Here is a 15,412-nt window from a genome sequence, read left to right on the forward strand (position 1 = left end):
TGAAGATTCCATGGTGAGTATATCTAAGTACGTTGACTTCAGCTATGTTATTCACATAGCTGAAGTTGCATAACTTAGATCGATTCTCCCACCCTCGCCCCCAGTGCAGACCAGGCCTTAGAGAAATATACAAGGCAGAACAAGGTAAATTTAAATTTACATCTCTCATGAAAGCAAAATTAACTCTTGTCTCAGTAAATTTTTCCAGCACTATTCTGGAATTTTAAACAGTAACCTGAATCCAGTAACCTGAATCCATGTTCATGGAAAAATTCCCAGGCTGCACTTTTGAAATGTAGCTCTTAGAATATTATAATTTTATCTAACATCTATATTAAGGTATGTGTGAGTCAAAAAAAGAACATCTTTGACTCATGATTAGTTGAATTTGCTATATGAGGCGTTTAATTAGTCAGAGAAGGTGGAATTATATTTTGTATAATGGACCGTGAACTATGTTGTCAGCATTCAGGCAGGCCAAAAAACGAAACATGATCTTTATAGTTGTATGTTAATACTGTATTGTCTTTTCTCAGGCTTCAACTATAATTAAAAATAAAATAGGTGGGAACATTACACTGTTTTAAATTAATTATCTGCTAATTTTATTGTGGAGAAGAAAAAGAAAATTGTCAAAGAAATAATTGACTGGCAAATATTTCAACACCTTTGAAGCATTTAATTAAAGCACTAACAGTCTAAAAGGCGGCACTGCAAAAAATTGCATAGATTTGTCATTTCCAAATCAGTCAGCAAACTAGGCCAAGACCTCTTTTAAGAATATGAAGGTTTTAGGGACTGTTCTAAATGTTCATCTAAATGATGAAGCATTTCTACTACTAGACCAGAATGTGTTTTTATTGGGATGATTTCCAGTTAAACTAGTGTCTTTTATATTGATTAAGACACTGAGAAACAGTGTATTAATCATTTGTAGGGAAGCCTTAAGTTAATTTGTATAAAAGCTTCCAAAAGTGCTTCAGAGAAAAGGAGTTAAGTCTCTAAAAGCAGATAATTTATAGACTTGTCCAATAATACAACGTCCACTTCAGTCAAATTCAAGATCTCTTCAGTCAGCTTCCTAGTTCTTCTCATGTGAACTTGATCAAATTGGATAAGCTGTATTCATGATTTACCTCTATTTACATAATTTTAATAAGTAAAGTTGCTAGCATTGCATTTAGTGATCTTTAAAAAGTACAGTCTCCTCAATTTGAAAACTTTCAATCTAATTTACTGTTTTTGTATCTTATCTCTGTATGTAGAAAATTAGGAAATCAAGCAGTTCTTGCAAATGGTCATGACAGCCTTATAGAGATGGATGTGTTTACTCCAACATGCCACGATAACAGTTATGGGGATGGGTAGGTGACTCTAAGTGTTTATATGATGCTAGCTGCTGACACAGAATGAAAGATGTGACTTCAAAATCTGATTAAATTGTCCAAATAACATTTGGGATGATCTCTCCTATCTTCTGGTTCAGTTTTTAAAATTACATTTGAAGCTGTTGTAGTTTTTATTATTGTAAAAATAGAAGTACATCAAACATTGAATGCCATATTTTGTGAACTTACATTTAAGAAAACAAGTATCTGATGGAAACTGAGTACACAGCTTCCAGAATCAGGCCATTAATCTATAAGCAGAGGCTGCTCTATGTATTTTGCCACCCCAAGCACAGCAGTCAGGTGGCTTTCGGCGGCATGCCTGCAGGAGGTCCGCCGGTCCCACACCTTTGGCATACCTGCCGCTGACTTGCCACCAAAGCCGTGGGACCGGCGGACCTCCCGCAGGCATGCCGCCGAAGGCAGCCTGACTGCTGCCCTCACTGCGACCGGCAGGCTGCCCCCCGCAGCTTGCCGCCCCTGGCATGCCCTTGGTGCGCTGGTGCCTGGAGCTGCCCCTGTCTATAAGATATTTACAATTCAGCTGCTTTTTATTAAATAAATATTATGAAATGTTATTGCAATAAAACCACAGATCAAAGAGGAAGAACCTTCAATATTAAAAATTACATTTTTAATTTTTGCATTAACTTTTTAAAGCATCCAGTGTAAAATCTGAGCAGCTAATAAATATGTCTGGTAATAGAGAATTCCACAGAGGTAAAAATTTTAAAGTAAATATTTCAATAAATTTCTAAATATTTTTTCTCTATACAACTTTTCCATATGCATTTAAGTTTTTATATTAATATATTATATTACATATCTTCTATTTGGACTACATTTCTGCAGTCCTGGCAGTTTATTGCCACATAATGCAGTTTATTTAGATTCAAACCCCACAAAGGAAATAACTGAGAAAGGAACACAGCTTCTAAGAATACAGTGCGACTTGATACAAAATGGTGAATTTCAGAAGTAAACTATTCATCATAAATCTGTTCTGTTGTCCTTTTATTAATGATATGGTTAAAACAAAAGCTAATATATCCTAATTTTGACATCCTCACTCATGTTGCTTATCTTACTCTAAGAACTGTACCATTGAAATCAGTGATGCTACAAAACATAAGACCCGAATAAGAGAATCAGTATCTAATCCTCAATAACTAGTTGATATAAAAATATTCCACTATAAGTGAATCTACTTCAACATTCAACAGCCTTTTTAATTTCCAGTTAGTCGAAGATTAAAATCAATATGATAGTTTCGTATTAAATTTATCTAATTAATTTTAATCAAAATTGAAGAGATTACAAAAAGCCACGGTAAATTCTTAAGGTTTTTCTGTTTTTTTAAACTAAACACATAAGTATACTTTAATAAATAAAAAGGAATAAATGCTGTTTCCCCTAGGGGACATGGACCACACAATGCTCATTCAGATAAGTATCTGCTAACTAGCAGACTTCGTAGAAACATACAGATTCATATTACATACATTTGTAATGCACAGCCCAAAATGTATATATTTTGGCAAATGGAGCTACATTATGTGAAATTACTGTTAGCTGATACTAATTCAGGTAACACAGCAATAAAATGTATCTTGTTTGTAAGCTTTTCATTTTTTAAATTACTACAGCAGGGATCACCTCCTGGTGTGAAAGTTTTCCAAAGATGATAACACATCAGTTCAAAAGCATAATAGATTTGAGAATACAGTATGCTATCAGCATGTAGATGCAGTTTATCAACCACACTAACACACTGTGTCACAGCTAGAATCATTTTATATTTGTTCTTTTGTTTTCATGTTGTGTGTATTATTTACATTATAATATGCTGTTTCTTAAGGTTTGTTTAATTTTTACTATTTTTTATTTGCCCGGTGAAGAGCATATTAATATACTGAATTTGAAATAATAAAAAAGACATTCTAAAGTAAGCTATAAGGATGCATATGCCTAGTCCTTAGCAATATTCTGACTTACAGAATGTGCACAGTTGATTAATTATTGTAAGACAGTTAGAAATTTCTAAGTGCATCTTATTGTTTTGTTTTGTTCAGTTTATTTTACCTTAGCGCACTATTCTAATCTCAGATATGTGAATATATACCACTACATATTTTGTAAAATAAATTGATTTTGTGTGAAAGGCCTGTTCTCTCTCTTTAGCCTAATCAAATCTGATACCGTCACTATGAGTTATCGAAATCCCAAAATTTGAGTACCTGGAGAAGATTCAACGTTAGTAAAATTAAATTGAGATTTCATAACAGTTTCCATTTTAACCTCTTATTTATATAGTGTCTCATAATTTTCTGAAACCTTCAGCTTTTGGGTCAAAATGTCCCTGTTCTACCAAAAGTTGATTTTGTTTCTTTATTTTTGCATATGAAAGGAATAAGCTGGGAATTTTGCATTATTATAGGTTGGGATGGTAGCACTGCCTGTTATTGAGGTTGCCTGAAGTTTCCTATTATAAGACCCTGTTCTGAGCTGATTGTAATTTTGCCAAAGTCTAATGGTTTGGGTTGAAACCTGACATGCTGGTTGTATACCTCAGGCCGATTTTGGCGGGGGGAGGGGTAATTTCAACCAAAATGATTCAGCCATTTCCAAGAATGAGACTAGGGGAAAATATTTTCTTTTGCCCATGTTAAAAAATTCTGGCAACCTTTTCTTTGAGATGCCATAGCAGTCCCATACTTTGGAGTAGGACTTGAAATTTCATTTTCGGGGGGAGGAGAGTAGTCTTTTGTCATCCGTGTCAAAATCCACACAAATATGGGCATCTTATAAACTTCTGAAAAATCTCAGTTTTTACATGCTCAGTAAGGACTTGCTAGAGCTTTTTAGCTTAATTCTCTGAAGTTTCAACCTGCATTGTGCGTGGTCTACTCTGGGACTGAGGAGGACTTTCCATGCAATTCCCAGCTGTTCCATGCTGTGCTGAGTCCGGATCTGGGCACTAGAACGAGGCACCTGTCTCTACTATGTTCCCAATGTCACCTACTGCTGGCATTCAGACAGCATGGAAAAGGAAGTCATAAATTGAATGTGTAAGAGAAAAGAACTGGACCAAAACAAGGAGATAAGACTGGTAGCAGAGAAAGAAGAAAACTGGGATTGAAAGTTGCAAGAGGAGACTGGGACTATCTTGGGAAGGAGACTGGTAGCCAGCAGATTGGAAAGGTTAGGGCAATGAACCTGCGACTGGGACATGGTGGGTGGGTGGAGACAAAGATTAAATGAAAAACCAGAAGGAGAGTCATGTACTGTTTCAGCAAGGAGAATGGGACCTTGTGGGCAGAGGAAGGAGGTGAGGGAGATCAGACAGGGAGTCAGAGTGAGGAATGAGAACTAGAACTGTCCTGGCAAAGAGACTGAGAAAAGTAGTACGGTGTGGGGAGGGGATGAGACACTGAGATTGGACAAAGCATAGCTGAGGGAGACTGGGAAAGATGAAGCACATACACATAGTGATACAGTTTTTGAGTGTCTTGGATTTCTGATAAGCACAGATACAGTATAGAATCTCTTGCTAATATGTGGCCATATATTAATAATAATACAAATGGTGGCCATTTAAAAATGTAATGAGTAAGGGAATCATTAAGAAGACACAAATTTCCATTGTATAGAAGTAGTAGGCATTCAGATATTTAGTAAGCATTAGATAATGATCACCTAAATATGGAAATTATAGCTATTAGTAGTATCCATTCCCTTTTCAGTCTTTCTTTTTATGACAAGGTGAAACAAAATCAGTATAATCTAACAAAAAAAGAAAAATTAATATTGTAAAACTTGAAGTATAACATAAAAGCTCATGAGTAATTTTAGTAAATAAATACTCTTATCCAAAACAAATTAATGTCAGGATTTGCTTTATTTGTTTTGGTTGGTTGATTTGAAGGGAATCCCTGATGAATTACTAAAACTATGCTTCTGCAGCTCATAATGTTATAGTATTTTACTTTACCAACTTTTATTGCTATAATATAAAGAGCCACAGTATACAGACCCACAGTATACAGACCCACAATGTTACAGGTATGCACTGTATGAAATAATATTGTGTTAAATACATTGAACATCTTTCCCTTGTAGGGAAAGAAGAAATTATTTCTGTTAACAGAGGGCAGGTTGTCATACACAGTGAAACCCTTTACCGTCTTTATTACTTTCTTCTTTGTCATAATCCTTGCCATGAACAGAGTTTTGGATAGTATTAAATAATCTTGCTGCTGCTCTCTGATCCCAGAATGTATACTATTTCCCATCAAAAGTGGCTTTGAGTTTTGCCTGATAGGAAGCAGAAGCTTTAGTTGCTTTGCTCACAAAATTCTTTCTTTATTATTATTTTATTTTATTAGAATAGTCCCTTGTCCTAGCTGATGTAGCTGGCCCAAGATCTTGGAAAAATAGCAGTTTGGCCTTTTAAATTCTCTTTTTTTCATAGTACATACAGCAAGCAGAATTCTGCTGCAGTCCTTCAAAATAGATAGCATTAAATTTAGGGCTGTCAAGCGATTAATGGCGCTGTTAAATAACAATAGAATACCATTTATTTAAATATTTTTGATATCTTTTACATTTTCAAGTATATTGATTTCAATTACAACACAATACAAAGTGTACAGTGCTCACTGTATATTTATTACAACTATTTGCACTGTAAAAATAAAAAATAGTATTTTTCTATTAACATAATACAAGTACTGTAGTGCAGTCTTTTATCATGAAAGTTGAACTTAAAATGTAGAATTATGTACAAAAAATAGCTGCATTCAAAAATAAAACAATGTAAAACTTTAGAGCCTACAAGTCCACTCAGTCCTACTTCTTGTTCAGCCAATCGCTCAGGCAAACAAGTTTGGTTACAATTTGCAGGAAATAATGCTGCCCACTTCTTGTTTACAATGTCGCCTGAAAGTGAGAACAGGCATTCACATGGCACTGTTGTAGCCAGTGTCACAAGATATTTACCTGCCAGATGCGCTAAAGATTCTTATGTCCCTTTATGATTCAACCACCATTCCCGAGGACATGCGTCCATGCTGATGATGGGTCCTGCTCGATAATGATCCAAAGAAGAGTGGACTGACACACGTTCATTTTCATCATCTGAGTCAGATGCCAAATCTTACATTGATAACCTTCTTTGTGTTTTGTCAAATCAGCTGTGAAAAGAATGAGGAGTACTTGTGGCACCTTAGAGACTAACAAATTTATTTGGGCATAAGCTTTTGTGGGCTAAAACCCACTTCATCAGATGCATGCAGTGACAAATACAGTAGTAAGAGAGAGAGAGATACACAGAGAACATGAAAACATTGGGTTGCCATACCAACTCTAATGAGACTAATCAATTAAGGTGGGCTATTATCAGCAAGAGTAAAAAAAAACTTTTGTAGTGATAATCAGGAAGTCCCATTTCAAACAGTTGACAAGAAGGTGTGAGTAACAGTAGGGGGAAAATTAGCATGGGGAAATAGGGGAAATAGTTTTTAGTTTGATAATGACCCATCCACTCCCAGTTTTACTCAAGACTAATTTAATAGTGTCCAGTTTCCAAATTAATTCCAGTTCTGCAGTTTCTTGTTGGAGTCTGTTTTTGAAGTTGTTTGTTTTGGTTTGGTTTGGTTTTTTTGAAGAATTGTGACTTTTAGGTCTGTAATTGAGCGTCCAGGGAGGTTGAAGTGTTGTCCGACTGGTTTTTGAATGTTATAAATCCTGACGTCTGATTTGTGTCCATTTATTCTTTTGCATAGAGACTGTCTGGTTTGGACAATATACATGGCAGAGAAGCATTGCTGGCACATGATGGCATATATCACATCGGTAGATGTGCAGGTGAATGAACCCCTGATGGTATGGCTGATGTGATTAGGTCTTATGGTAGTGTCCCTTGAATAGATATGTGGACAGAGTTGGCAATGGGCTTTGTTGCAAGGATAGGTTCCTGGGTTAGTGTTTTTGTTATGTGGTGTGTGGTTGCTGGTGAGTATTTGCTTCAGGCTGAGGGGCTGTCTGTAAGCGAACACTGGCCTGTCTCCCAAGATCTATGAGAGTGAGGGATGCTCCTTCAGGATAGGTTGTAAATCCTTGATGATGTGCTGGAGAGGTCTTAATTGGGGGCCGAAGGTGATGCCTAATGGTGTTCTGTTACTTTCTTTGTTGAGCCTGTCTTGTAGTAGGTGACTTCTGGGTACTCTTCTGGCTCTGCCAATTTGTTTCTTCACTTATTCTTAAAATGAACATGTGCTAGGGCATCATCCAAGACTGCTGTAAGATGAAATATATGGCAAAATGTGGGTAAAACAGAACAGAAGACATACAATTCTCCCCTAAGGAGTTCAGTCACAAATTTAATGATTGCATTATTTTTTTAATGAGAATCATCAGTATGGAAGCATATTCTCTGGAATGGTGGCCAGAGCATGAGAAGGCATACAAATGTTTAGCATATCTGGCACGTAAATACCTTGCAACACCGGCTACAAAAGTGCCATACAAACACCTGTTCTCACTTTCAGATGACATTGTAAATAAAAAGCAGGCAGTAGTATCTCCCATAAATGTAAACAAACTTGTTTCTCTTAGCGATTGGCTGAAGAAGGACTAGGACTTAGTGGACTTGTAGATGCTAAAGTTTTACGTTGTTTTGTTTTTGAGTGCAGTTATTTTTTGTACATAACTCTACATTTGTAAGTTCAAATTTCATGATAAAGAGATTTCACCTAAAACTACAGTACTTGTTTTAGGTGAACTGAAAAATGCTGTTTCTTTTGTTTATCATTTTTACAGTGCAAATATTTGTAATAAAAATATAAAATGAGCACTGTACACTTTGTATTCAGTGTTGCAATAGAAATCAATATATTTGAAAATGTAGAAAAACATCTGATATTTATTAAATTTCAATTGATATTCTATTGTTTAACAATGTGATTTATCATGATTGTTTTAATCGTGATTAATTTTTTTGAGTTAATCACATGAGTTAACTGCGATTAATTGACAGCCCAAATTAAAATGTTTCTTCCTAATGTTGTAATACAGACATGAGTAATAATGCAGTAGGGTTTTATGTAATGGATAGGATTTTCTTCAGTATCTAGGTTAAGAGTTTTTGGTACAAGATTTTCGTAAAAAGAAAGCAGTTCTGAATCATTTTCCCTTTGATGAACACCTACCACTTATTTTTCTGGATCTTACTTGGCTTGTTAAGTATTCCTGTTGATGGTCTGCACCATAACGTCCTTGAATGGTTTTGTAATCTGTTCCCGTAGTTCAGAAGATGCAATTTTCAGTTAATTTGATCTTGCTATCCAACTCCTGCACTTTTATCACATTTTTTTTTCCATCCTGGCTTCCAAATTAGTAAATTTAGCTGAGGTTTCCTCAGTTTTGTTTTCCACAGAGTAAATGGCAGCACAGAGAATATCTTGGGATATTTTGGGGAGTGAAACCACTCCAATATTGTTTGGACAAAAAACTGTCTAGAAATGTCAGCAGGTGAAGCCAATCACGTGGTGCTGAGAGATGCCATAGGTTCAATTTTTTTTTATTTTACTTTTCATATGTTCATATCTCCAGATTCAGCATCTCTGAAGATTTCGATGACACATTTTTTTTTTCTTTCAGTCATTCAGTGAAGAAACTTTAAAAACTGGCTGCGATTGATAAAATAATCAGGAACACCCACCTACTTCTCAGCTGCCAACTCAGTCTTTGCCCCCAAGAGTTTGTTTTCATAAAATAACAAACTATTTAAAATACAGTAGAGCCGTGACAAATCTGTGTTTTGGAATTCCTGGATACTAAAAACTTGAGCCCCTAAAATGATCGAATGTCAGCTAAACTTTTGAATAAAAATATATTTTACATCATGATAAAAATGGAGTTTTTACTTTAAAAAGTAAATTGATTCATTTAATTAAACACTGGATGGCATTACTTTTGAGACATGCCAATGTTTTTTATTAAAATTCTGCAGTCTACAAGTTTTTAATAAAATATTAAAATTGTCACTTGCATGCAAATCAAGTAAATGCCTGTAAGATAATCAATTTTTAAATGAAGATCTGCAATTATAGATAATATAAGCTTTCTGTGAGGTGAGACAGACTATAATTTGCCATTTAAGTCAATGCCTGGTGAAGTACCACATACGCAGTTTAGTCTTTAGAAATTAATTGCTCAGATACCTTTCTGATGAAAAGCGTAGGCATGTGGGTAAAATCAGTTGTGAGCAAATGATATTCTGAGAGCACAAGACTTTCCACACTATCTGGAAACCGCCTGGATTTGTTGTTAGACATAGCATCCTTCTGAACATCTCATAGGAAACGCTAGTTAGCAATGGGTCAGAGGAATGAAACAGGTGTACAAGACATGGAAGTCTGAAAGTGTTATACTTTCAATATTTAACATTTTGAGTTAATACCCCTGGAGAGGCTGCAATGGCATTTGCCTAGTAACTCCACTCATTAGAACTAGAGAGTTCTAAACAAATTTCCTTCACCAAGAGTTGTTTGTTTCTTCTTTATTTCACCTCTTTTGGTATTTTTTGCCTGACATTCTTCAGCCAGCCTGTGTGTGTGGCCACTCTGGTATTGTATTGATGTGATTTAGAGCAGAAGGGGAAAGAGCTTAAAGTGAGAAGCCACACTGTGTGCTACCTCAAACTCCACAGTGCTGAACTATCAAATACAAAAGACAGAATTTTCTTTTATTTCCTTGATGCCTGAGGTAGACTAACAGAGCCTTGACAGCTGGCACCCTCACAGATACCCAGGCGTCTCCCAAATTTATCAGTGAGATTAACTCCTCAAAGGGCTTAAGTATTTGGATCAGAGTCTCTGCTAGGCTCTGCTGTACCAGCACCTCAGCTTTCACTTTTTCTGAGAAGAAAGTGATCAGAGCCTGATTTTTCTCTACCAAGCTTTTGTAGGATAGAATATATGGAGTCCAGTTTGAAAGCTTGTTAAGACCCATTTCCATTTGCAGTCTTTGGAGCCTAGAAACAGCACCAGAAGAATGCTTAAAATGGCAGATCAGTCCAGCCAAACCAACTGCATGTTTTGCATGGAAGTTTGTTTTAAAAACAGCTTTATTAGTATAATGCTATTACATGTGCTTTGGCCACCGAAAGCGGCCTATATTAACATAAAAAAAATCTTTCTCCATGTTTGTCATTCAGCACAAAAAACGGCCATACTGGATCAGACCGATGGTCCATCTAGCCCAGTATCCTGTCTTCTGACAGTGACCAATGCCAGGTGCCCCAGAGGGAATGAACAGCACAGAGCAATTGTCAAGTGATCCATCTCCTGTCGTCCACTCCCAGGTTCTGGCAAACAGACGCTAAGGACGCTCACATCATGGTGTTGCATCCCTGACCATCCTGATAAATAGCCATTGATGGACCTATCCTCCATGAACTTATCTAGTTCTTTTTTGAACCATGTTATAGTTTTGGCCTTCACAACATCACCTGTCAATGAGTTCCACAGGTTGACTGTGCGTTGTGTGCAGAAATATTTCCTTTAGTTTGTTTTAAACCTACTGCCTATTAATTTTATTGGGTGACCTCTAGTTCTTATGTGAAGGAGTAAATAACACTTACTTATTTACTTTCTCCACACCAGTCATGATTTTATAGACCTCAATCATATCTCCCCTTAGCCATCTCTTTTCCAAGCTGAAAAGTCCAAGTCTTTTTAATCTCTCCTCATATGGAAGCTGTTCCATATCCCTAATCATTTTTGTTGCCCTTTTCCATACCTTTCCCAATTCTAATATATCTTTATTAAGATTGGGTGACCAGATCTGCACACAATATTTAAGATGGGGGTATAGCTAGAGGCATTATGATTTTGTCTTATTATCTATCCCTTCCCTAATAATTCTGTTAGCTTTTTCAATGCCATTGCATATTGAGCAGATGTTTTCAGAGAACTATCCACAGTTACTTCAAGATCTCTTTCCTGAGTGGTCATTTTGTATGTATTACTGGGATTATGTTTCCAATGTGCATTACTTTGCATTTGTCAACACTGAATTTCATCTGCCATTTTGTTGCCAGTAACTCAGTTTTGTGAGTTCCCTTTGTAACTCTTTACAGTCTGCTTTGGACTTAACTATCCTGAGTAATTTTGTATCATCTGCAAATTTTGCCACCTCACTGTTTACCGTTTTTTCCAGATCATTTATGAATATGTTGAACAGCAATGGTCCCAGTACATACCCCTGGAGGACACCACTATTTACCTCTCTCTATTCTGAAAATTCTACCCTATATTCCTACCATTTGTTTCCTATCTTTTAACCAGTTACTGCTTAGTTTGCTCAAGAACCTTTGGTCAGGGACCTTGTCAAAGATTTTCGGAAAGTCTATGTATACAGTATCCACTGGGTCACCATTGTCCACATTCGTTGACTGCTTCAAAGAATTTTAATAGATTGATGTGGCATGATGTCCTTTTACAAAAACCATGTTGATTCTTCTCCAACAAACTGTATTCATCTATGTGTCTGATCATTCTGTTCTTCACTGTAATTTCAGCAAGTTTGCTTGATACTGAAGTTAGGCTTACCAACCTGTCACTGCCAAGGTCAACTCTGGAGCCTTTTTTAAAAATAGCTATCCTCCAGTCATCTGGTACAGAAGCTGATTTAAATTATGGGATAAATACCACAGTTAATAGTTCTGCAATTTCATATTTGAATTCCTTCAGAATTCTTGGGTTAATAGCATCTAGTCCTGGTGACTTCTTACTGTTTAATTTATCCATGTGTTCCAAAACTTTCTGTAATGACATCTCAATCGAGACAGTTCCTTAGACTTGTCACCTAAAAAGAATGGCTCAGGTGTGAAGAATGATGCAAAGAATTCATTTAGTTTCTCTGGAATGGGTTTATCTTCTTTGAGTGCTCCTTTAGCACCTCGATCGACCAATGGCTCCACTGAATGTTTAGGAGGCTTCCTGCTTCTGATGTACTAAAAAAAAATTTGCTGTTAGTTTTTGAGTCTTTGGCTAGTTGCTCTTCAAATTCTCTTTTGCCCTGCCTAACTATACTTTTACACTTGACTTGTCAGAATTTATGCTCCTTTCTATTTTCCTCAGTAGGATTTCACTTCCAATTTTTAAAGGATGCCCTTTTGCTTCTAACCACTTCTTTTGCCTTGTTGTTTAATCATGGTGGCACTTTTTTGGTCCTCTTACTATGTTTTTTTAGTTTGGAATATACAGTTAATTTGAGGCTTTATTCTGGTGTTTTTAAAAAGTTTCCATGCAGTTTGCAGGCATTTCACTTTTGGGACTGTACCTTTTAATTTCTGTTTAACTAGCTTCCTCATTTTTGTGTAGTTCCCCGTTCTGAAGTTAAATGCTATGAAGTGGTCGTCTTTGGTGTTCCCAGATCTGCCATCATTAGCAATAGCCTTAATATTGTTTACAAATGAAGTTTCTTATGCCGTATATTCTTGGGGGGAATATTTCAAAGAAGGGCAGCTGATGCCAAGGTTCTAATGACCTACTGGTTTCCCACAGCACAAATCCTTCTCAAAGCACAAATTTTCCTGGTTATCAAGTGTCATTATTTCTCCCAGGGAGTAAAAGAGCAGATTCATTCCTGATATAACTCCAATGTATCTTACTAAATTATAATTATATTATAACATTATTATTATAAATAAGTGTATGATTTGGCCACCCTTTGTTTCCTCCTCTGGTATGCACACTCCTGTCTACTTCTGTCTTGCTGTTGGTGTTTCTGGCAATAACAAAATTCTACACCGTGCTCCTTCTTAACTCAGTTGGTGAGGTTTTACAAGTGCCTTGAAGCCTCATTTGAACATGTTGCCTCAGAGCTCATGTAGAGTGGTATTCTCCCCAGAAATTTTAGTTAAAAAATGTAGTCAGCATTAGCATGGTGATTGACTCATTGAGAGAGTCCTAAACATTGCTTTATTTTTTTCCTCTAATTCTGCCTACAACCTTTTTGGGCAGGCTTGCAAAACAGTTTTCTACCTACCCGATCCCCAAAATGAAACCAGCTGCTGTTTCCATGATCACACCTTAGTAGGGTGATATCCACAAACATAAACTGAGGATTATGACATGATTCTTGGGGCTACATCAAAAACGAAACTGCCTACATTTGCCAAAACTTGCCATGCAGTTATATGCTGTTTTCCCTGTATCACAGTTTCAAGGTAATTGAACCATTATGCCCCTTGTCCCTAGTCTGCTCCTCGGGTGCCCAGTCAGGTCTTAGGTCTCCAGCTGTTATGGGTCTCTGGGCAAAGACCCTTGTCCCACTCCTGTCTGACTAGGGTTTTTGGAAGGGCACAGCTCCCTGTCTTACACTATTGTAAAGACTAGCGCCTGTGCATTGCATTTTCTCCAAGGGCTACGAACAGTATATTGCCAGCAATTCCAAGTTATTACACAGCTCTTTCTACGCAAGCACATTTGTTCTTAAGGTAAAAACATTATAGAGAAAACATAATAAATATACCAGGAGTCATTCATCAGTTTTATGGAACTCTCTTAGGCCAAAGCTTTCCCATCCTTTTGAAAGGATTTGGGAGCCCCATTGGACAGAAGATACTGTTCATTTCCTGGGTCAGAAAGAAGGCCCTGGGTCTGTTCAAGCTCATCCTTTTATACCAAAAGCCCTTTCTTTGTCTCCTACTCTCTGGACTAATATATTTCACGACCCCAGGTGGTGCTTTTCTGGAGTTACTGACAGTCCCCAAGGTAATCACCCCCACTGTTTTTAGTTCCCAGAGGAACTCTGGTAATTCTCACCAATGGAGCAGAACATAGTCATACATGAAACCATACATAATTTTAACACAGTAGTATCCAAAGATACTGCATGGAGTTTCAATATCTGTCACACCCTGTATTTAGACTAAGAAACAATTGTGATAGAGGTGTGGTATCTGGAAAACATTGACTTTTTAATCCTGATCACTGTAGTATGTGACATAGTTTTATAACATAGGATTCAGATGAAAGAATGCCTGTCCACACTTGTCAGAGAATTTGGTAAGAACTATGCTAACTAAGCTGCCTACATTATTGTAGTTAGTAAGGTTTTGGTCCCTCTGTCGTCAGAGTGTATATCACAAATATTTTCACTTGTACTTTAAAAATATGCTGTTTTTTCTGTGTAAGTGTTGTGCAATGTATTGGTTTCAAGAATTTATGTAGGTTGAAAAAAAAGTAAGATATTAAGAAAAAAAGGCAAACAGCTTTAAAGAGAACCAATAATGTCTCTGCCTATTCCATTTGTTTGTTTATTATTGTGTTTTAATATACTCTCTTTCTTCCACAGGCATTTCTTATTCAAAACAGGAACAGGGACAACACCACTGTTCAGTACTGCAACACCAGGTTACACAATGGCATCTGGGTCAGTTTATTCCCCCCCTACTCGGCCACTACCTAGAAATACACTATCAAGAAGTGCTTTTAAATTCAAGAAGTCTTCAAAGTACTGTAGCTGGAAATGTACTGCACTCTGTGCTGTAGGAGTCTCAGTGCTACTGGCCATACTGCTATCCTACTTCATAGGTAAGTTCTAGTTTATATGATTATCATCACCATAAATCTGGATGTCTGTTTTGTTGGTTATATATGGACTATCCCCAACTGTACAACAGAAAGCTTTATTTTTATCAGTGGTTTCTGGTAACAGTTTAAACCTTCAGAGCAATTTAATTGAAACTCTCATTCTTTAGATAGGATCTAAAAAAATTAAGTATTTTGCAAGTATTTTTCAGCAGAATGGCAGTTGAAATACCTTTAAAAAAAAGTCTATAAATCAGAAATGTCAAATTTTTAAGGTATATAAAATATAAGCTGTAAAAGCCTGTAGTTCACACATAATTTCCAACATGTGTATTGTATATTCTCTATTTTCCTCCCCATCAAGCATAACTTACCTTATTTAGCATTTAAAATTTTTGTTGTTGGTTATTATGATATCATGTA

At 36.4% G+C, this 15,412-nt stretch overlaps 1 protein-coding gene across 17 annotated transcripts in view; it reads left to right on the forward strand.

Annotated features, from left to right (window-relative positions):
* TENM3 (teneurin transmembrane protein 3) overlaps window positions 1–15,412 on the forward strand; it is an 857,073-nt gene that overhangs the window by 666,746 nt on the left and 174,915 nt on the right. For 12 of the 17 annotated variants that reach the window (XM_050945288.1, XM_050945293.1, XM_050945292.1 and 9 more), the window contains 2 exons: window positions 1,266–1,364; window positions 14,754–14,992. In XM_050945288.1, the coding sequence (XP_050801245.1) occupies window positions 1,266–1,364; window positions 14,754–14,992 (338 nt within the window). The remainder of the gene's footprint in view (window positions 1–1,265; window positions 1,365–14,753; window positions 14,993–15,412) is intronic. The other 5 variants (XM_050945297.1, XM_050945298.1, XM_050945304.1 and 2 more) reach the window with 1 other exon arrangement.

The sequence above is a fragment of the Gopherus flavomarginatus genome, chromosome 3 (assembly GCF_025201925.1).
Source record: "Gopherus flavomarginatus isolate rGopFla2 chromosome 3, rGopFla2.mat.asm, whole genome shotgun sequence".
Taxonomy (NCBI): Eukaryota; Metazoa; Chordata; order Testudines; family Testudinidae; genus Gopherus; species Gopherus flavomarginatus.